General features: G+C 40.7%; 2 protein-coding genes across 2 annotated transcripts in view; one reads left to right on the top strand and one right to left on the bottom strand.

Annotated features, from left to right (window-relative positions):
• Positions 1-23805, top strand: part of FGF2 (fibroblast growth factor 2) — a 61379-nt gene that overhangs the window by 20805 nt on the left and 16769 nt on the right.
• On the bottom strand, positions 8646-9308 carry LOC122889157 (securin-like). The gene has a single exon (XM_044224066.1). The coding sequence runs from the start codon at positions 9291-9293 to the stop codon at positions 8688-8690; it is 606 nt and encodes a 201-aa protein (XP_044080001.1). The 5' UTR covers positions 9294-9308; the 3' UTR covers positions 8646-8687.

The raw sequence follows: 23805 nt of genomic DNA, 5'->3' as shown, positions 1-23805 counted from the left end.
AGCCTTGCTACTCTGGCTTTCTTTTGACATCCATTTGCATGATAGATGTTTCTCCACCCTCTCTCTTTCAGTCTGCAGGTATCCTTAGGGCTCAAATAAGTCTTATATAGGCAGCATATGAATGGATCTTTTTAAAAAAAATCTATTCTGTCACCTTATGTCTTTTGATTAGAGCATTCAGTCCATTTATAGTCAAAGCAATTACTGATAGAAGTGTATTTATTGTCATTTTATTATTTTGTGGTTCTTTTTGAAGATTTTTTCTGATCCTTTCTTGTCTTTCGCTCAGTTTACTGATTTTCCTTAGTGATATAATAGGATTTCTCTCTCTTTATTTTTTGCATATTTATTAGAGGTTTTTGATATATGGTTACCATTATGTTTGTATATAAGTTCTGCATGTAGCAGTCTACATGAAGTAGATGATCATTTAAGTTTGAACCCATTCTTTACACCTCTCCTCTCCATGTGCTAGGTATATGCTGTTATATTTTATATCCTTTCATTTTGTGAGTCTCTGGAGTAATTTTTTTTACAGAAATATTCTTTTTTTTTTTTTTTAAACTACTTTTGTGTTTTGTACCTAATGCTGTCACATTTAGTTTCTCCTTTCTATGTAAAGATTCCCTTTAATATTTATTACAGTGTTGGTTTAGTGGCTATTAACTCCTTTAATATTTGTCTGGGAAACTGTCTCTCTCCTTGTGTTCTGAATGATGGCCTTGCTGGGTAGAATATTCTTGAAAATAGTTGAAAAAGGTCCTATCAGCCTTATGGTTTTCTCCTGTAAGTTACTTCCTTTTGTCTTGCTGCTTTTAAATGGTTTTTCTTTATCAGTGTAATTTGGAAATTTAATTATAATTTGTCTTGGTTTGGGTCTGCTTGTTTTTATTTTGATGGGAGTTCTCTGTGCCTCCTGGATCAGGATATCTGTTTTCTTCCCCCAGATTAGGGAGTTTTTCAGCTATTATTTCTTCAAATAAGTTCTCTTCCCCCTTTTCTCTCTTTTCTTCTGGGACTCCTATCATGCAAATGTCACTATGTTTGTTTGATGCAGTCATTGAGTTCTCTAGGTCTATTTTCATTGTGTATAATTCTTTTTTCTCTTCTTTGTTCAACCCGATTACTTTCTATTACTCTGTCCTATAGGTTATTAATTCATTCCTCTGCTTCTTTCAGCCTGCTGTTCATTCCATGAAGCATGTTTCTCACTTCATTTTTGTGCCCTTTATCTCTACTCTGTTTTCCTTATCTCTGTGTTATGGGTCTAACTCATGTCTTCCACTCTTTTGTCAAGTCTAGTGAGTGTCTTTATGATCATTACTTTAAATTCTCTATTAGGCATGTGAGTTATATCTGTTTCACTTTATCTGTGGTCATGGCCTTGTCCTGTTCTTTCATTTGGGATGAATTTCTCTATCTTCTTATTTTGTCTATTAAGTTTCTTTGCATGTTTATTTGTGTTAGGAAAGTCAGCTACATCTCCTGTTTTTGAGGGTAATGACCCTATGAAGACATCCTGTGGTGTTCTGCCATGTAGTGTCCCCTGCTCCCCAGGGCTTGGTGCTTCCAGGAGTGTCTCCACTGTGTGCTGCATGTGCTCTGCTCTTTTATCCTGGCTGCTTCATCCTCAGGCTGGTTGTCTGCAGAGGCTCTCTATGTCTGTTTTGGGCACTGTTTGGTCCCTGTCCTGAAGGTGGTGTATTTTAATTAGGTGTGCCTGGTGTATTTGTGAAATGAGCCTGTCACCTCCACTGCTGAACTGAGGCCCTGCAATACTCCTGTCAGGAGCTATGGTGTGAGCAGGGGTTTGGGACGGTCTTCTGGGGGAGGGGTCTTCTGTGCTGGGACTGAGGCAGGTGTGATTGGAAGGGGTGGTTTAACTGGGGTGAGGTGGGGCTTGGTGTAAGCAAGTTAGCCAGTGTCTGAGCTGTGCCCATTCTTGCAGGTGGCTAGGGAGGGAAATGTTGTCTACCAGTTCCTTTCTTTCTTGAGGCAGCCCTCCATGAATGCTGCCTCTCTGGACATGCTCTGAGATAAGCAACTTCCCTCCCCATGTGTGCTCCAGGTGCTCTTAAGATCGCTATTTCTGGGGCGCCTGGGTGGCTCAGTGAGGTAAGTGTCTGCCTTCGGCTCGGGTCATGATCTCAGGGTCCTGGGATTGAGCCCCACATTGGGCTCTCTGCTTAGCAGGGAGCCTACGTCCCCTTCTCTCTCTGCCTGCTGCTCTGCCTACTTGTGAGCTCTCTCTTTGTGTCAAATAAATAAATAAAGTCTTTAAAAAAAATGATCTCTGTTTCCGTGCTGTATGTCCATAGGCTGTTTGCGCTGCTTTTTGTACAAGAGCAGAACAATGCCTCTGACCTCTCCCAGAGCCAAGCACGCTGACCTTTAAAATTGTAGGCTTTAAGTCCCACTGGTTGCAAGAAGTCATGAAATTTGCTTTCCAAGCCAATGGCTGTGGTGATTCGTTTTCCCCTTGGGGCTCCCCTGTGTGTTAGTCTGTCTCTCACCCTTCTCTACCACTATGACTCCCTCCCCGCCCCATTGGACATAATCCATTTCTCTCCCAAACCATGTCTCTGTGCTTCCTACCTTCTTTTTATGTTCTCTTCTCTACAATTAGTTGTAGAGTTTGTTCTGCTAGTCTTCAGGCCAATTTCTGGTATGATCTGATAATTCTCTGTTGTATTGATGGGACAAGGGGAGCCTAGGATCCTCCTACTCCACTTACACTTTTTCTGTCTCCTGACTGAATTTTTCATACCAACCTTTTACAAAAAAAGTGTGTTTTCTTTGGAAGAGAATCTAGAGTTTTTCATGTTTGGCCTTATTAGGCCAGGACCCATGAACCCCTTCACTTTTAATGAACAGACAGGTAAAAAAATTAAAGATAAAGAAAATTGGTGATATGGATTTATTTTTATGATCTAAAGGTATTCTTAATAAACAGCTCATCCCATTATCTAATTACCACCAAAGTGATATTTTAGATTCTTATTCCAAATCAAAGTTACAATTTTGGTGAGACCCTTCACTCAACTTTTAACTGCAATGTAGCTAATCTCCCTGTACAACAGAATAATTCATTTAGTTATTTACATATGTGTTTTGCAACAAGTGATTTTTCTTGGAAGTCACTTCAGGAAGTTACATTACTCAAAGTTAGATATTCTTTGAGTATTTTAATGAGATTAGAAGAAAAAATAGTGGGAGAATCTATGGTTACATCTACATTGCATATTTTCCAGACTTAAATTATTTCTGGTCTTGTTTAATGTTGTAGAACTGTAGAGCTCTTATGTTGTAGGATTCTGAAGAACTTTGGCCTTATCCATGGTCGCACCTCTGTTTTTCCACCTACCATGGCTGACAGTTAAAGCATCTGGTCCTGCTCTCTTGGTAGCACAGAGAGAAGAACCTTTTAAAAGGCCTTCTCTGGTGAATAATATTTATGGAAGCCTGACTCAAGGATATATAGTAAAGCTTTACTCCAGGTTGGAGAGTCTAAACTGAGGGGTTCACCCATGGACAAGCTTTAGGTTTCCATGATTCCTTAAAAATAAGTGCAAGATATTATGCCAGGGTGTTTTTCTGAGAGGAAAGATAGCATTTTATCAAGACTCTCAGAGTTGTCCATGATCCAAAATATGTTAAGAACAGTACACTAGAATCACTAAAGTATATCTTCTATTTAGCTTGACCAGCAGAGAGAGAAACAGTTTGGATGTGTTGGTTGGTGTGAACCTTTAGCTTATGGTGAATTATTTTTGAGTATAACAACTGTGTGAAATTCATCTCTGTGTTCATTCTCAGATATGTTAAAACTGCTGTTTATCTCATTTCGTAGTGTCCACTTTGAGGTCCTTTGGGAAAAATTTCTCTTTGGTAACTGTGTCAGAAGTACTTACCCTTCTCCTTAACAGCCAATTTGTTTTAACCTTGTTTTCTCTGAGAAACTTTTTCCTGCTATTGGTTTCTCCTACTATTGGTTTTCCTGCTATTGGTTTCTCACTATAGGTCTGGTGTGTATAATGTGTATAATTATACACACTTCTCATGTGTATAATGATCTCAATCCTGGCTTCACCAGTTTTCCACACTTGAATTTGTTTGCCTCATTTAAAACCCATTTTTAAAATTTTCTTTTTTGTCTTGGTGCATTGTCAATATTTTTGTAATTCATCTTACATATTATTTGGGACTTGACAAGTTTTATTTCAATAAACATAATGTATTTATTGATGTGTTATTTTAACCACAGGTGTCTAATACATTGTCATGTATAGCATTAGACACTGGAGTTAAAAAGTCCAATAAGATAGGTCCATACCCCCTTAAAACATGTTGTCTGGCAGGACAAGAAGAGATGTAAAATGTTATGCTTGTTTTGCTTCTATTTTGTCCTTGGGTTGTAATAGTGTGAGGTCATTCCAAGGAGAGATGGTCAGTTCTGACAACAAAGTCAGAAAAGGCTTGGGATAGGACCGACGGCTGAACTGGGTCATGGGAGGCAAGTAGGTATTACCACCAAAAAGTGATGCCTTAGACTTTTACTCTAAATCAAAGTTAGAACTTTTTGGTAGACCCTCACCCAACTTGTAACAGGGATGTGGCTAATATCCCCATTGAGCAGAAGTCATTTAGTTATTTACATTTGTGTTTTGCAACTCAACTAATTTTTGTTGGAAGGCAAATAAGGGCATGAAGGCCAAAGAAACAGAGCCAGGTCTGGTATGTTTTGGAAACTGCAAATAGTTTGGCATGGCTGAAGTGTAGGGTTATGGTAAACAGCAAGGCCAGCCTTGTAGGAAGGGACTGGGTTTTGATGGGCCTTGTAAACCATGCTGAACAATTTGATCTTTATCCTCAATGCCTTGGGGAGTCAATGAAATATTTTAATTAGGGGATTGATAGTATCAGATTTGGGCTTTTATAAAATCACTGGGGTGTGTGGGATAGGTTGGAGGGTGAAAGGCTGGGAGCAGGGAGGACAGCTAGGAAATTCTTAAGGTAGTCCGATTGAGAAATGTAAGTTTCACACCATTGCCTGGCACACTCTAAAGAATGTATGTGCTAGAGTGGAAGGATCTCCATTTTGTTAGAAGAAAAAAGGCAATTATTGGAGCAATACTGAAAATATTACCCCATTTATGAAAAATGCATACACGGAAAAGGGTTAGATTCTTAGGGACTATTTAAGACAAGGTTCTGAAAAGGATACATACCGAACTACTAACAAGTGTGGAGAGAGGAATGAAATTAGGAGAGAAGAGATGAAGGGGGGACAGAGACAAATGAGATAGTGAGCTACAGGTTGCTGCTGTCTCAGGAGGTACAGGCGAACACAACATGTCTCCACTTGGGCGCAGTGCTCAGGCCTCTGCCTTCTTATTAGAAGGAACCCACTTCTCATTCACCTGTCCCTTGGCTTCTTGCCTCTTCACTCCCACTCAAGGGATGAATGGCCTTGGTAACTCTCACTGTAACTGCTTTACTTTGCTAAGGGAAATGAGGCTTAATTAGTATTTGAAAGCAGAGCATTATTTCTAATTCACTCTACAGTCTAAGTCAAAGCACACCAGAAATCTATATCTGAATGTATTTTGCACAATACGTTTTATGTTTCTAAAGTGTGAAAATCAAAACTGTTGTTTGGGAAACTTCTATACTGATAGAACAGTGGTTTGGAACATATACGAAGGGACTGGATCAGAACACACAGGGTGTGTCCCTGCACTGGGTGTGATGTATGAGCAACCGTTCACCAAAGGTCAGCCTGGCTTGGGAGTGCCGTCAGAAGCCAGCCCTGCTGGGGGAAGACGCTGCTGCCTAGGGCTATCACCGGACAGATGCCATCTCCTGAGGACATAGCAATTTGATTTTTTGGAGGCCTGTATGAGTGAGGGTTTTTCAGGAAAACAGAAGCAATAGGAGAAACACATGAGAGAGAGAGTTATTCTAAGGAATTGGTTCCTGGGATTATGGAAGCTGGCAAGCTGGCAGGCTGGGCACCCAGACAAGAGCCAATGTTGTAATTCAATTCCAAAAGCCATCTTATAGCAGAATTCCTTCTTATTCAGGGAAGGTCAGTCTTTTGTTCTCTTCAGGTTTTCTACTGATTAGATGCCTTCCCCGCCCCATCCCCATTATGGAGGAGGGTAATTTGCTTTACTCAAAGACTAGTGATTTAAATGTAAATCTCACCCAAAAACACCTCTATAGAAACCTCCAAAATAATGTTTGACCAAATATCTGGGTACCATGGCCCAGCCAAAGTGATACATAAAATTAGCAATCACAGGGCCCTTACGGCATAAATTCTAGAGTGGCCTGAGGTATCCAACCCTGTCTTGGATAGGACCAACTTACTCACGTGATGGTCCAAGAACGTGAATCAGAGTGTTCCTGACAGAGGTCTAGACTGGCCTCCTGTTAATACCGAGAGGGTTAGTTTTGCCTTGGTCCCTAGCTCATCACTGAGGCCCTAAGGAGGCTCCCCCTCATATGACTAGTGCTTGCAATGGAACATGGAGTCTAGTCTAGCTTCTTTCTTCTCTCTCCCCACTACCTTCCTCCTCCTCCTTTCCTTCTCCCTCTTGTTCATATTCTTTTTCTTCCTTCTCTTCCTCTTTTCCTCCCCACTTTTTTCCCCCTCCTCCCCCTCCCGTTCTCCCATCTTCAAGAGTTGAGAATAGCATTATGTTAGTTTTAGGTGTATGATATAATGATTTGATATATGTATATATTGCAAAATGATTATCACAGTTTAGTTAATATCCATCATGTCACATAGTTACAGATTTTTTTCTTGTGATAAGAATTTATAGGATCTACTCTTTAGACACTTTCAAATATATGATATGGTATCATTAATTATAGTTAACATGCTGTACATTATAACCCAGGACTTATCTCTTATAATTGGAAGTTTGTACCTTTTGACCACTTTGGCCCATTTCGCCCACCTTCCCACCCCCTGCCTCTGGCAACCACTAATCTCTTAATCTCTTCCCTGTGTCTATGAGCTCATTTGTTTTTTAGATTCCACATACAGTATAGTATGTCTTTGTCTGTCTGATGTATTTCATGGAACATAATGCTCTCAGGTTCATTCATGTTGTCACAAATGGCAAGATTTTGTCCTTTTTAAAAAAAAATTTTAAAGATTTTATTTATTTGTTTGACAGACAGAGATCACAAGTAGGCAAAGAGGCAGGCAGAGAGAGAGAGAGGAGGAAACAGGCTTTCCGCGGAGCAGAGATCCCAATGTAGGGCTTGATCCCAGGACCCTGGGATCATGACCCGAGTCGAAGGCAGAGGCTTTAACCCACTTGAGCCACCCAAGTGTCCTGATTTTGTCCTTTTATATGGCAGAATAATAATTCATTGTGTGTGGGTGTGGGTGTGCAGATGTCTATCACATTTTCTTAATCCATTTACCCATCGATGGGTGCTTAGGTTGTTTCCATGTCTTGGCTATTGTTAATAATGCTGCAATGAAAAAAAAAATAATGCTGCAATGAACATGGAGATACGGTTACCTTTTTAGATGGTGATTTGTTTTCTTTGGATACATACCCAGACAAGGAATTGCTGGATCATACGGTGTTTTTAGTTTTAATTTTTCAAGGAGCCTCCATAGTGTCTTTCATTAGCTCTTCCTGGTTCTTTTTTTCCTTTCCCGTACATGCATGGGTTACTTTGCTTCTTTAGGATTCCTGAAACCCAGAATGATGATCCTATTGTAGAAGAGAGAGTATATTGTTAGAGCAAACAAATTAACAGAGGGTCCCCAGCAAGATCACAGTGATATATGGGAAGCTGGTTCAGGCTGCTCTCGGCTGTGATCGTGGAAGGACTACCGCTATCCCCGGCCTCTGTCTACTACCATCTGCCCCAAGGGCCGCCTTGCTCTTCTCTTTTCATACAACTGAACTGGGCCTCAGAGGCTATTTTTGAAGACTGGTCAGCAGAGGGGAGTGGAGGCTGTAGTCTGATTAGGGAGGACAAGTGCTAGTATTTTTTTTTTTTTTTTTTCTTTTAAAGTCCTCTTCTGGGCTGTTACGAGGAATGTCTGTTGCTTCTATCATTGCATCATCCTCTTTTCTTGGAGAGGAAAATCACCATTGATTAGAAGAATAACCACATACATTTCTGCTCTAGGTTTTTGATGCTTATGGGAAGTCCAAGATGATCTCTCTCTCACTCTCTCTCCCCGTGACATTGCTGGGAGAGAGCTGGGGATGTAAGAGAGTGGGAGTAGGTGCTGGACCAGCAGCAGGGGAGTTCTTCCATGGTCTGAAGATCTTCCTTACCTGCATCCTGGACACTTGGATGAGGGTTGGGTCTCCTTGACTGGCTCTCCTTATCTTTATGACCTCAGGAGCAAAGTGACTCTCCACAGGAAAGCTAAAAGGCCATAACAGAATACCACCAAATACACAGAGATTTAATTGTGCCACTTTTGTAGTAAAATGGCACAGCATGACCAACTCTCTTTGGCAGCTTAGTTGCTGTAAAAAAAATAAATAAATAAAATAATGTGTTCCACTAAGTTATGAGCCTAGCGTGGCTGGCACAGTGTGGGCAATAAATTTTTTTTTTTTTTTTTTTTTTTTAGGAAGAGTCTGTTAAAGAGTTGCTTTATTAATACAAAACATACAAACTATTAAACGCTAAGTAATTTAAATATCTAAGTCATAGCAAACAGGTGGCAATTCAACATCCAGGGTCGACAGAACACTTGGAGACTGCAACAGATTAGACTCCCATGGTGGAGAGGGTATCTTCAGAGGTGAAGGGGGGCCCAGGTGTAACAGCTTTTGAAGCTCCCTCTCCTCCTCAAGGATCATGAGAGGCACTCCATTCAAGGGGAGGTGTGCAATCTGGTGTTCTTCAGGCAGGTCGAAACTCTGAAAATCTAAAGGATTGAAAGGAAAGAATTTTTCTATTTCTGGGTAGGTGTCATCAGAGGCAGGAACAGAGCTTTTTGCTTTGACAGTCTTCTTAGTCACCTTTTTGGCAGAGAAGGTTGGCTGCTTCTGTTTGAGAGGTCCACTAGTCTTTACTGAATTTTCTGTGGCTCTGTTGACAGTTCCCAAAGCCTTTCTGGCAACTCTAGGTATGGCTGCTTGAGCTTCAAACATTTTGCTTACCCGTGGTGTTGAAACCTGAGATCTCCCATCTAAAGCTTTGACTGAAGGCCTCGACCCCAGCTTCAGCCCATCCTTGGGAGGCACACGGGTGCTTGGTTCTCCATTTTCCTTATCAACAAAGATCAGGGTAGCCATTCTGGACCAGCCACAGTTCACCCACGTCGGGACCAACAGCCAAACTCATCCGAGACTCGGCCCGGCAAATAAATTTTTAGTATGGGAACATTTAGAGACTTTATGTCTCTGATAATCAGATTTTTCTTTGAACTAAGGGGCAACATTATGTCCAGGAGAGAGGTGTGACTATGGGCTGAGAGCCTTATAGCATGGTGTAAGTTTATACGGCTGCTGTAGAGAATGGGAGAGGAAGAGACCTGGGATAGGCCCGTGGCGGCTGAACACTTGCCGAAGGCCCACCCACAGCTGGAGACCCCACATTTCTTTTTTTTTTTTTTTTTAAAGATTTTATTTATTTATTTGACAGAGAGATTACAAGGAGGCAGAGAGGCAGGCAGAGAGAGAGGAGGAAGCAGGCTCCCTGCTGAGCAGAGAGCCCGATGCGGGACTTGATCCCAGGACCTTGAGATCATGACCTGAGCCGAAGGCAGCGGCTTAACCCACTGAGCCACCCAGGCACCCAGACCCCACATTTCTAATATCACCTAATGACACTAATGATTGTGTCATTTCCTGATTGACTTCCATTGTGTATGTTAAGTAGTTTGAGCACTGGAGTGGAGAAGTTAGATGGCCTTACTGATCTAAAATTGGGGATTGCCTTTAGAAGTGCTAGGAAGAAAAAGCAGGAGAATTGAATGATACCTCACAGAGTTTAGACTGGTCATGAAGTGAAGCCTAAGAGACTAAGAATTGGGAGATCAGTGGTGGAGTCTAGGTCAATAAAGTCAATGCAGTTGGAAAACTGGCAGAGGGAAATGAGGCTAAACTGTATTGAGGTGAAGATGAAGCAGCAACCCTCAAATGATTTCATGCCCATGGGAGTGGTAAGTACAGTGTGCTGGTTTGATAAGCTGAGGATCTTTGAAGCTAGGTTGTTTGGGCTTCTGCATGGATGGTGAGGTCTTCCAGAGAAAAGATGTGGGGTGTCAAATCCCAAGGTTTTCAGTGAGTAACAGTGACCAGTCAATGGATGGCACCAACAAGAGGAAATGAGGGTTTGAACCTTGAAGGAGGACAGGCTTCATTCAGGATGGTGGCAGGAAAATGAGAGTTGTAAATGCTGGCACATGTATGATGTTCATTCAATAACTGTGATTTTAGGCTCCTTTTTTGGGGTCAGAAGTATAACTACTAGAACCTGAGCTCCATTTGCTTTACTACTTGTGTACTTTATGACTTTTTTAAAAAATTTACAAACTGCAGTAATTAACTGTATGTCTTTTGATTATAAAGAATAAGGAGAGGTCATGTAAGTTTTTCTGGGAACGTGAGACCAGAAAAAGGCTTCACACTGTAGGAGGGGCAAGTCCTGATCCCAGTTGAAAGTGGCTGTTCAGAAGAATTAGCTGGACCCCAGTGTGCTTAGCTTCCAGTGGTGTTGCAATGGCCTGTGGTAACTGGCTAGCCCTTAGGATTTGAGTGTCACAAGGGAGAAAAGCCTAGATGGCGTAAGAGAACATCTTTGGGTAGGGAGCCTGTTTTCTGTTTTTTTAAAAACATCAGCATCGGAACAGGTGATCTCCAGGGTATGTTTCTGGCTTAAAAGTTCTTTCTGTGAATCTGAAAAAAATGCAAATCAGGAGTTTGATCCCTTGTATTGCTCAGCTGAAAGACTATGGCTGGATTCTGAATAATATCTTCTTATGTGAAAATTACTATTCCCATAGAGGTAGAAATGTAGTGTACTTTTGAAATTTTTGGGAAAAACAGATGGTTATAGTAAGAGGTGTGGGTTGGGAAAAATGAGATATGTTTGTGTCTGGTCATGGAATAGCGTAACTGGGAGGGCCAGACTCCTTCCATGCCTGAGATAAGAAATTTCAACTCAGAGTATCTCAAACGGGATCACTTTCTGTGCCTAAAACCTTTCTTTATTCCTCCAAAAATAATACTGAGATAAAGGTAGATGCCTTTATAGATGTCTGGGTTTTTTTGTTTTTTCCTCGTGCAACCTCATATATCTTTTGAAAGAAGCAGAAAGAATAAGTCAGGGGAGCAGTCAGAGTAAGGGAGGTAGAAATTGGAAGAGGGAATGGAAGAAAGAAAACACAAATACAAGCCCCAGATGCCAAAGAAAAGATCTAGGCGGAAGTGGACTTTCATATCTAGAACTTGTAAGTAATGAGTTGTATAGGACTCTTGGTTCACTCTTTACAGAGTGGTTCTAAGTCTCACAAAGAGAAAGGAGCAAAAGAAAACAAAGTGACAGTTTTTGTAGCACAGGGGAAGGAAGTACATTGTGATTTTAGGCTCCATTTTTTGGGTTGGAAGTATGACTACTAGAGCCTGAGCTCTATTTGCTTTTCTACTTGTGTATTTCATGGCTTTTTTTTTTTTTTTAACTTTACAAACTATTGTGATTAACTCTTTGTCTTTTGATTATAAAGAATAAGGAGAGGTCATATAAGATTTTCTTTGGGAACATAAGACCTCTTATTTCTTGGTATTTTTATCTATTCCCTGCTTTTCCACCACCCCCTTTACCCCCGCACATCTAATCACTTGGAACAAGGCACAGTTTTAGCCTTATTTCAGCTATCTTCATTCCAGGCAAATGAAATAATGATAATGACACGCTTCACAGAAACAGTGTGGTTCAGCGTCCAGCAGTAGACGAGGACGGGGACTGCTGATCTTTGGCCTTAAGTCACTACCAAACCAGGTCTCTGCTTCCTTATCCCTAATTGAAAAGTCTGGACTAGATGATTTCTATGGACTAAGCTCCAAGGTTTTTTGGCTCAAAATCTGCTGGAGGTTTAAAGAATCAGTTTCTGGGAAGGACTCATAACGTCATAAGAAATAGGCACGTCCAAAGGACAGGAATAGGAGCCCAATGAGGGCACTTCATTTTCTGTCCCCAGAGATGGACCCAGAGATGGCCAGAGTGATCCTGAAGTGATAAAGATGTGAGACCAGACTCCCTGAGCCCAGAGGTAGCTCTAAATGTACCTCCAGGAGCCACTGTTGTTATCAGAGTGGAAGTACAGATGTAGAATGACAAGCAGGAACTGACCTTCTAAATAGAGGCTAAAATGGATTCCTTAGCAAGAATGTGTTGAGCAACTATTCTTGAAATTAGAGGAAAATTTAAAAATGTGGTCAAGTGATTGTTCTTTCCAGCCCTAGCCCTACCTTCAGTACTTGTCTTTATTCTCACTTCTTTGTTAAGGTCATTCTCATGGATTCATCTTTCACATTTGTGCAGGTAACTGGTAGATCTGTGTTCATGTCTCTGCTCTGCTTTTTTTTTTTTTTAAAGATTTATTTATTTGAGAGAGCATGCAGTAGGGAGGGGCAGAGGTAGAAGAAGAGAATCCCAGGCAGACTTTGCCCTGAGCGCAGAGCCTGACACAGGGCTCGATCTCATGATCCTGAGATCACAACCTGAACCAAAACCAATAGTCGGACACTTAACTGACTGCACCACCCAGGAACAGTTGTATGATCTTGGATATGTTGCTTAATTTCTTTAAATACCAATGCACCCATCTGCCTAATGGGGATCCTTGCTGCTAAGAGGTACCATGTTAATACTGTGTATGAATATTAGCACCGAATGACACAGGCAGAGTATTCAGTATCCTGCTGCCACGTAGGAAGCCCTAATGGAAGTTAGTGGGAACAGGTTATTATTTCTGATTCTCCCTTTTACCCCCTTGTCTCTCTTCCACCTCCAGTGCTGCGATTAGCTACTGCTGTCTAACAAACGTCTCAAAACATAATGGCCTAAAAGAACCATTTTGTTATTTCTCACGATTATGTGGATTGACTGTGGTTCAGCTGGGTGGTTTTTCTGCTAGTATAGTTGGGGATTTCTCATGCAACTGGAGTCAAATGGTGGCTGGGTTAGGAATATCTAAAAAGGCTTTACTTACATGTCTGTCCCCTTGGCAGGGGTAGCTGGAGGCCTGGGGATCTCTTTATGTCTTCGTATGGTCTCTCCATCTCTCCATGAGACCATCTTGGCTTCTTTACAGAGTGGCTGGATGTCGTGAGCAAAGTTTCCAAGAGAGCAAGCTCCGGTGTGTAAGTGCTGTTTACATCATGTTTGCTAATGTCCCATTGACCAAATTCGGTCAATGTGGCCCCAGACTAGAGTCAGTAGGGAGAGGCTACACAAGGTATGACTATCAAAGGTGTGGTTCATTGGAGCCACCAAAATAAGTCTACCACATCCAGTTTCAAAATCTCCGCTGTCTGGAAAACATCTTCATTTGGACGTCACTCTGTTAGCTTGAATCTAACTAACCTCCCTTCCAATCAAATGAGCAATTCATTGTTTATTTGCTTTTTTTTTTTTTTTTTTGGTGAGCATAGAGCTGCTGCTAGATCATAAACTGGATATTCTTATTTTGTCAACTTTATTCCCAAGTTATTTCATCTCACTTTTCATTTTTTCAAGCTGAAACCTAAACACAACTTTTCCCTTTCTTGTTTTTTTTTTTTAACCAAAATTTCATGAAACCCTGGCATTTATGTCTTTGTTCACCCCCTCATTGCCATCATCATAGTCCACATCCTTATTATCTCATACATGAACAGCCCCAATAACCTTTCAGTTAGGTCTTCTTTAAGCTCTACTTTTAGTCTGAACTAAAAGTAGTTCAGACTACTTTTCAAGAACCTGCAGTATGTTTATCATTCTTGTTGTCTTTTTTTTTTTTTTAATATTTTATGTCTTTCTTTCACAGAGGGACAGTGAGAGAAGGAACACATCAGGGGGAGGGACAAAGGGAGAGGGAGAAGCAAGCAGACTCCTGGCCCAGCAGGAACCCAATGCAGGACTCCATCCCAGGACCCTGGAATCATGACCTGAGCCGAAGGCAGATGCTTAACTGACTGAGCCACCCAGACACCCCAGCCATTCTTATTGTCTTACTTATTATCTTAACCTAACCTTTTGCTTGTTTCTGAGGCCCTTATTTATCTGACCTTACTCTATTTCTATACTTCTTTTTTTCTTTTTTACTATTGTATGTCATTCACACTCCAGAATCAGAGAGTGAGGAGGGAAGACACTTAAAGTATGTTTAAATCCATCTACACATAAATATCTTAGAACACAGAGAGGAATGGAGGGAACCGATGTGGAGACAGAAAATAAGTTCTGAAAATAAGAGATAAAGTGGAAGATATCTTATTGTTGCCATTTGTATTTTTGAGTAGGAAAAGGGGGGAATCAAATATTTCAGGGGACTCAAATTAAATCCCTTTTAATGGAATTCCTTAATTTAAAAAAACTCATGGACCGTCTTTTGGTCATTGCTCTACTCCTAACTCCGTTGGGTCATACAGCCACAGTCTTTTGTCATCAGTGGTGGCAGGGTGTATGTTGTAGTGTCGGGCTTGGTACACAGTAAGTGCTTGATAAATGTTTGTTAGATGCAGAGTGTATATAAGACAGTTAAATCCAGACATGTCTAAACTAAATAGGCACCGACAAAGTCAAATAAAAAGGTGCATTTTTCATATATTAAATGAGGAGAGATGTAGAACCTAGGTTTATGAATTCACCATGAAATACAGACATCTGTTAAGCTCTCAATACATGTACTCCTGACACTGAGACCTAAGCTAGGGGGGAACGAAGGCTTCAGTAGTTAGACCACACAGTGAGCATACTTTTCTCTTCGGGCATAGGGCCCTTAAAACAAGTTAGAATTAGGAACATGGGAAGAGAAAGCCATTGTATTTGTTTTTTTTTTAGATCTATGAGTCTTTGGATCAGATAACATTTTTAAAATGGGCGTTGATTGAATAGCTTCCTGTTCATTTGAGGAAATAATATTTTTAAAGTGATAAACATAGAAAGACATTAACCCTAAGGAGGTTTAACATATTCAGTTATTCACTGAATTATTTTGATACATTCATTTCCATCCCAGGGCATAGTATTTTTGTGCAACCAGTCAAAGTATTTAACTTCAGTAATCGAGATACTGTGTAAGGATATGGCAAACACTTTTTTATTTTTATTTTTTAAAGATTTATTTACTTATTTTTATTTATTCACTTGACAGACAGAGATCACAAGCAGGCAAAGAGGCAGGCAAGAGAGAAGGAGGGGAAGCAGGGGCCCCGCTGAGCAGACAGCCTGATGCGGGGCTCGATCCCCGAACCCTGGGATTCTGACCTGACCTGAAGGCAGAGGCTTTAACCCACTGGGCCACCCAGGCCCCCCGGATATGGCAAACACTTTTGAAGAATTTTTCCCACTCTTCCAGCTTTTAACCATTAATTTCAAATAACCTATTTTAGAGAACTCAACTGCAGAGTAGTCCACTTAACTTTATTAACCTGGACCTCAGCACAGGGACATTCTTGGGGATGGAGCCATGATCTTCTTTAACTGTGATCTGTTTTCTTCTAAATTCTTAGTGCTGCTCAAGAAGAGGCCCTGTTTCTTCCTAGAGACTTTCAGGCAAAGGAGCTGTTTCCAGCTTCCTGCTAAATCCACTCAGCTATGTCATGCAGGGGATGCAGGGAAGAGTTTTCCTTGGGAGGGCCTCCTCAGAAGTTTTGGAGATGGGCCTTGAGCTTTTGGCTGGAATCAAGGTTTTCCAGAGCAGAGGCTGTAGTACTGCTCGTCACTGATTGGGAGACGTGCTGCCTGGGCTATTTTCATGAGAGTCAAATAAAACTCTCTTGTCTTAAGCCTGCTTTGAAAGGTGTTTTCCTAATGAATTTACCAGTCAAATAGAATGACTGTGTGGGAGAGCGTAGTTGAATAACTGGAACACTCTGGGCAGCTTCCATTCTCCACCCTGTGCCCCTACTTGGCTCTCCTCCCCCTCAAGCTCCTCCTTTCCCAGGAACACACTTGCTACTCTGTTTTCTGTTCTGGAGCTGCCTGAATTGTATGATTTTTATAGATGACTGTGAACTCTTCAGTCCAGAAAGAGGTGCCAGGAACACAAACAGCCCAGCTCACTGGTACTCACCCTGGGGGGCAGGGGAGGAGAGTGACCAGCCAAGCTGGTTATGTTATCTCCATGGGGCACTTAACTCTGAGAGAAACCTCAGGCTTTCTCACATCATCCCAGAAGCATTTCAAAAAGAGAAAGAATCACCAAGAAAAGGCTGTCATCAGGAGGTGCTCCATCTCTTGGGTATGTTGGATTGAGGGCAAAAACACTTGCTTGTGGCAGCTTATATTTTTACCGTGAATCTTATATGAGCTGTTTGTGATTTCTGGGTACTCCAGCCAGGTCAATAGCCTTTGGGAAGAGGGATTTCAAATTGGTGACCCACAAGCCAAATCAAATTACTGTCATAGACCATAGGTGTGTGTGTGGGGGGGAGCGGGGAGAGAGAGAGAAAGGAGATGGGAAGGAGTGAGGGAGAGGAGAAAGAAGGAGATGGGGAGTAGTGGAGATTCAAACTCTGTATTTGGCTGATACTGAGTAGTGGCTGCCCTACTAGCTGGGGACATGCGTCCTGTAGTGCATGGTCCCTGACCAACCCTACTCCTCCCTACTCCCCTTCATCTCATCACTCAAGTTGATTCACTGTTCTGTGTTACTTGCATGGTCCTTGTAGGCCTTTGAGTTGGCTACCCTGCTTTTAGTACAGGTATTTTCATTTTTCATAGTGTTTCTTGAATGCTGAACTCTATTTTTCTGAGACAAACCAAAGAGGTTAAGGACTTTTCAAGAACTGATTTGTATTATAGAACGAAAATTTAGGAACATCAGCAGTTGTTTCTCAGTGAAAATATTTCTCAGCTATAGCAGTGGCTGACCCTGACTGAAGGTCTTTCAACTATCTGTCCCATGTTAGGCTATTGACTTCCTCCAGGGCCTGTCTGCTACTGGCCTCCAACAATAAAGCAGCTCTTCTAGAGCTTCCGAAGGCTTCTGCTAGAAAAAGTCTTCTCACAAATAGCACAGACGCCTGCCACAGGGGCCAGTGAGCTTCCTGCTAGCTCACTAGATGTTGTAGGAGATACAAAGAAATGTGAAGTGATCACATGTTCTGTATTCACCAGAGCAGTTCTTGGAGTTCTTTTGCGAATGAAAAATATGAAAATCTGTAGGCATTTAGCTTATGTGAGGCACCAAAAAATATTTTTGTCTTGTCTTTGTACCTCTTCCCCCACCTAATGTTTTAATATGGTCACAAACAAGTAGCACAAGTGAGACATGAGCATGTTTCTTTCTTCTGACCCTGTATCCTCACCTTTTAGCAGAAGTATTCAGAGGCTGCGAAGAAGAGAATGGAAGAAATGGAGAACCCCTGGTTGCAAAATAGGCCACAGGCCACATAATCAGCCTCTGAATAATTTGATAAGTAGTAGAAGCTAACAACAACAAAAAAGAATTTTCAAATACTGATTCCTCTTTGAATCATCTCATGTATTTTCCCCATGATTATTAGATTAAAATTAAAATTTAGTATTAAATGAAACTTTATATAAGGTTTTTATGTTGTAAAATGCAGTTGACGTTGAACACCATGGAAGTTAGAGGTGCTGATCCCCCACCTGAGAGTCAAAAACCTGCATATAACTTTTAACTGCCCGAAACCTTAACTACGAAGAGCTTACGGTCAATCACAAGTCTGACCGATAAAATAAACAGTCAATTAACACCCATTTTATATGTTGCATGTTTTTGTATACTTTGTTCTCAAAGTAAGTTAGAGGAAAGAAAATGTTAAGAAAATCATAAGGAAGAGAAAATACATTTCCAGTGCTGTACTGTGAAAACTCTGTGTGTAAGAGGAACCACACGGTTCAAACCTGTGCTGTTCAGGAGTCAGCTGTATCCTGTTTTATTCCATGTGCCCAGATAGGACTGAGCTCATAGTTGACAGTAAGCTGTAGAACGAAAATACCCATGTACTGTGGAGGCCAATTATTTTGTCTATGGACTGTATTACTCTGGGTTCTCAATTTCTTCCATTTCTATTTTACCATAGAAATTGAAGTTATAGTAAAAATAATGTCTGGAGGTTTCTATCTTCTTGATATTCTTTGACTTTTATTTTCCCCCTCAAATAATTCTATCTATTTTAGAATACCTGTATCGTATGTTAATTATTAAACTAGATGAGATTTTTAATTAAGCTGACATTTTAAAATTAATTTTACTAATTTTGAGGTAATGATAGATTCACATTCAATCGTAAGGAGCAATACAGAGAGAGTCTATGTACTCTTCACTCAGTTTTCCCCAATTGTAATGTCTTGAAGTACCACAGTACGATACCACAACCAGGGTATTGACTTTGACACAGTCGATACAGAACATTTCCACCATTACAAGGATTTCTTGGGTTGCCCTTTTATAACCACATTCAGTGCCTCAACCCCACCTCTGGAAACTACCAGTCTGCCCTCCATTTCTACAATTTTGTGGTCAACTTATTTTTTAGAAACATTTCTCTAACTGTTTGGCTCTAGAGAGAAAAGACCATTGAACACTTACATAGGGTTGATGACTTCAATAGGTGGAAGCGTATATTTCTAGATGCGTACTGTCTTGGATGTTTTGTGTTGCTCTGCCAGGAGGGCTCCTGAAATCTGTGGGCTCCTGAAATCCAGATTACTGAGACCTCAGTACTGCAGCTGTTCTTGCCAGAAAATGCTCCTGCCAATGGCTGACAGAATTTTCCTACCTGATTATGCTGCCTCCATAAAGCCAGCTAAGAATTGCCCTTGGTGGCTGAGCAGTTCAGCCCTCTTTTTGAAGCTGGGATAGTCAGATACTGTCTGGAGGTGCTGGCAGCTGTAGAAAATGTGTGGAAAGATGTTTTCTCTACCTATCAACCTGTTGTGACTATTTACTGAGGAACACTGAGACTGCGGACTCTTTCCTTTTCCCTCCATCTTTGAAGTTACGTGCAGCTCTGCTTTGACCCTGTATTACGCTTGGAACTTCTGGAATGCCTCAGGATGCCAAGTAGTTTTTTCTTTCTTGCTGTCAGTCTGACTCAATTATCTGGTGCCACTATAAAGTAAAACCAGTTGCTGTTCTTAAACTAGCAGCTGTGTTATTAGAAGAGCCAGGAATCATCTGACGTCTCCCACCTTTTGGGCCTGGTGTTACACTTGCTCTTACGTGTAGCTCAGCTAGCCTGACTGCTTCCATTTTAGGTCATGAAATGAAGTATGACATCCAGTTGAGGAGATATTGGAAGAAATTGCTTTTTGTAGATTTTTATAGAATTGCTTGTGATAGGGGCGCCTGGGTGGCTCAGTGGGTTAAAGCCTCTGCCTTCGGCTCAGGTCATGATCCCAGGGTCCTGGGATTGAGCCTCACATCGGGCTCTCTGCTCTGCAGAGAGCCTGCTTCCTGCTCTCTCTCTGCCCGCCTCTCTGCCTACTTGTGATCTCTGTCAAATAAATAAATAAAATCTTTAATAAAAAAAAAAAAGAATTGCTTGTGATAGCACCCTCAGCTGTACATTTTAAATTTTTTATAATTGTGGAAATTAAATAGTATAGTATAGATGCAAAATAATTATGGAAAGAAATTTGGTATTTTTGACATAATATATTTCACTTTTATTTAAATGATTTTAAATGTTTTATCATTATTGAACATAATAAAAACAATTTTTACTTTATGGATATAAGAGTTGATGTTATTGAGCTCATAAAGCCATGTCCTGACTGAGTAGTAATGAAGGAACTCCAATTTCTGAGGTTCTTCCTGCCCTTCTTTTCTTCCTGTTTTTCTTTCTCTCATATTATATTCCATTTAATCTTCTTTGCAAACTGAAGAGTTGCTGAGAATTTTAGTGAACCCTCTGTGTGCCACATGTTCTTATCTATAACTTTTATTTTTATTTTTTTAAAAGGTTTTATTTGTTTGTCAGCAGAAGCACGGAGATCTGCAGAAGACCAGGCAGAACAGGCAGAGCAGGCAGAGGGAAAAGCAGGCTCCCTCCTGAGCAAGGAGCTAGATGTGGGACTCAATCTGAGGACCTTGGGATCATGATGGGAGCCAAAAGCAGAGGCTTCACCAACTGAGCCACCCATGCGTCCCATTATCTATTAATTTTAACATTCAGTTGAGTTGTGAAGAAAATGGAGTATGGGTTTTGGGTTCTAGGATGAAAGACTAAAGGAAATAATAAAAAATGAAAGTTCAATGAGAGGGGCTGTGTGGAACTTGTTAGTCGTTCGTGTTCACATCAAAAGGAAGAAATAAAATATAGGTTGCTGATCTTTGTTGATTGTTACCTCAAGTACTCCACGTATATATGGAGATTTTAAATTTTTCATTTTCATCAAATGAGTTTCTTGTGTTACCTAGGCTCCTTTGTCAGTAATCTACATTAAAAAGTTCTTAGTGCCTGGTCTTCAGCATTAAATTGGGTGATTCCAATGTATTTTTTAAAATATTTTAAAAATTTATTTGACAGAACACAAGTAGGCAGAGTGACAGGCAGAGGGAGAGGGAGAAGCAGGCTCCCTGCTGAGCAGAGAGCCAGATGCAGGACTTCATCCCAGGATGTGAGTCGAAGGCAGACATTTAACCAACTGAGCCTCCCAGGCTCCTGAACCAACATAATTTTTTTTTTTTATTAAAGATTTTATTTATTTATATGACACAGAGAGATCACAAGTAGACGGAGAGAGAGGCAGTCAGAGAGAGAGAGAGAGAGAGAGAGGGAAGCAGGCTCCCTGCTGAGCAGAGAGCCCGATGCGGGACTCGATCCCAGGACCCGAGATCATGACCTGAGCCGAAGGCAGCTGCTTAACCCACTGAGCCACCCAGGCGCCCCCAACATAATTTTTTGACTCAAAAATATATTTCTAGTGGAAAGCTAAAACATTCTATCACTCAGTTTTAAGTGTTAAAGTTTGTTTTGAATGAGTAAGAAATTAAAATATGTTTAGTGTTCTGCGATGAGGATGCTGGGAAATGGCAGTACCTGTCATCTGCAGATCAGTAATACAGCATAAGAGAATCTGAAGCAGGCTTCATGCCCAGCACAGAGCCCAATGCGGGGCTCAATCTGATGACCCTGAGATCATGATCTGAGCCGAAACCAAGAGTCAGCACTTAATGACTGAGTCACCCAGGTGTCCTTAGACGCCTGCTTTTTGATTACCTTCATGTATTGAGAGTTTCTGTTTGCTTTCATTTCAAATTATTTAAATGAAAAATAACATTAATGCTAGCCCATCTAAGAAACACTGTGCAGTTGCCAATAGAAAACTTCTTCAAGAAGTTGTTTGCATTCACTGTTCCCAAATTCTTACTGTGGTTAAATCCAGTGAGTTCTTTTCAGTCATGTTAGCTAGCCATCTCCTTTTGTATCATTTGACCTTATTTGAAGGTCCCACTTTAATTATGTCTTCAGTTGGTTTTTTTTTTTTTTTTTTGAAGATTTTAAAAAATTTTTATTTATTTATTTGACAGACAGAGATCACAAGTAGGCAGAGAGGCAGGCAGAGAGAGGAAGAAACAGGCTCCCTGCTGAGCAGGGAGCCCGATTCGGGGCTTGATCCCAGGACCCTGAGCCAAAGGCAGAGGCTTTAACCCACTGAGCCACCCAGGTGTCCCCTTTCAATTGGTTTTTACTCTTCCTGGTTTTCTACCATTGACTACTCCCTTGGGGTTTCATTAAATTTATGGACCATTTGAAGGGAGAAGTGACATCTTCATTATAGCGAATCTTCCCATTTATAAGTATTCATACCTCCCCTTTTAAGTCTTTTGAAAATGACTTTTGATAAAGTTTTATAATTTTCTCCATAAAAGTGTCCTAGGAACCTTTAGTTATTATCACAAATGGTATCTTTTAAAGAAATAATTACATGTTGTGAGTTATAGAAACTCAATTGATTTTTATATATTTTCTATCAAGCTGTCTTGCTGAACTATTTCCAATGGTTTACTTGTATTTTATTTTGACATTTAGAACACAATATTTAGAACTATCTTAGATTTATGGAAGAGTTGCAAAGATTTTTAGAGTTCTCCTATACCCTTCCCTTCATCCAGCTTTCCCTAAGGTTAACTTCTTACATAACTGCGGCACTTTTGTCAAAAAAAAAAAAAAATCATATGAAACATTACTGTTAACTAAACTACAAACTTTATTTGGATTCTACCATTTTTTCCACTACTGTCCTTTTTCTGTTCCAGGATCCAGTCTAGAATATCACATTGCATTTAGTCTTTGATTTTTAATGTAGAAAATTTTATCACCTTCAAAGAATAAAAGTTTTGTCCCTTAGTTTCCATGTGTGTGTGCGCAAGCACACATGCGTGCTGTAGGTATCAGGTATACCTTCCTGTACGCTTGGGCTGACCACTGTTACCCAGGCTCTACTTACTCTACACACTCTACTCCCCCTAGAAATGTTGGTGCTTCCCAAGACTGTATCCTTTGTCCTTAATCCACACCTAATATACATGGTTCTGGAGGCTCTCATCCATTTTATATCTCCCTGTGTGGATTGGGTGTAGCCTCTGTGCCCCACAGTCACTTGTTTGTTACAATTACCAAATCTTGATTTCTAGTATAGATTTCTTTTTTGACCTCTAGGTTCATATGACTGTCTTCGGAATATCTCTATCTGGATTTTCCACATACTTCCAATATGTCTTAAGGGAGCCCATCTCATTGTCTTCTCTTGTCCCTCCTCTTGCGTTTCCCATCTTCATAATCTCCCAGTTATCCAAGATAGAGAAACCTGGGACTCATTCTGAACTCTCCCCTCCCTTTCTTCCTTCCTCTTTTTTCCTTTCCTTCCTTCTCTGCCTTCTCTCACCTCCATTCCTTTCCCTCCCTTTATGTCTGCTCCTATTAATTCTATTTCCTTCATTTCTCACACATTTATCAGCTTCTCTCCATTCTATTTCATTAAAAGCTCTCATCGTTTCACACTATTAAACTCCTTAACACATTATCCAGAGATTCTGGCCTATCCATCTCATCTTGTCCCATGATGCCCTTTTCCACAGCACATACAACACCTCACTCTCCGTGCCAGTTCTACCTAATCACCTGACGTTCCTTGGATATGCCGTGTTCTTCTCTTACTTCTTTGGAAGTTGTAGATGGACTTTTTTTTTTTTTTTGGTTCCTGCTTTCTTTTCCTGACTAACTCCTGCTAATTTTCTTGGTCTCCAGTCAGTTGTCACTGTTTCCAGGAAACCTTTAACTTCCTAGCCTGGGTTATAGCTACTTCTGAGAACTCTAAAGGTAGTTTGTCTGCATTTCTCTCCTGGCACTTAAAGTATGGAGCTTGTTTGGTTATGTCTATATACCATTGCTCTACTCCTTGATAATACTGTATGTTCGACAAGGTCAAAGAACAATGTATTTTGCTTTGTACTTCCTATTGCTTAGCACAGTACCTGGCACATAGCTGTTACTAATAAATGTTTATTGAATGAATAAATAAACATATTCACCATTCTTGGAAACCCAGACTTGACTGTTTCCAAGAATGATATCTTTCAACAGAGACAGAACTCTCTAAATGTCAGCTTCCTTATTTATA

The sequence above is a fragment of the Neovison vison genome, chromosome 11 (genome assembly GCF_020171115.1).
Source record: "Neovison vison isolate M4711 chromosome 11, ASM_NN_V1, whole genome shotgun sequence".
Taxonomy (NCBI): Eukaryota; Metazoa; Chordata; class Mammalia; order Carnivora; family Mustelidae; genus Neogale; species Neogale vison.
Note: the sequence above shows the minus strand (reverse complement) of the source record. Positions and strands in the feature narration are given on the sequence as shown.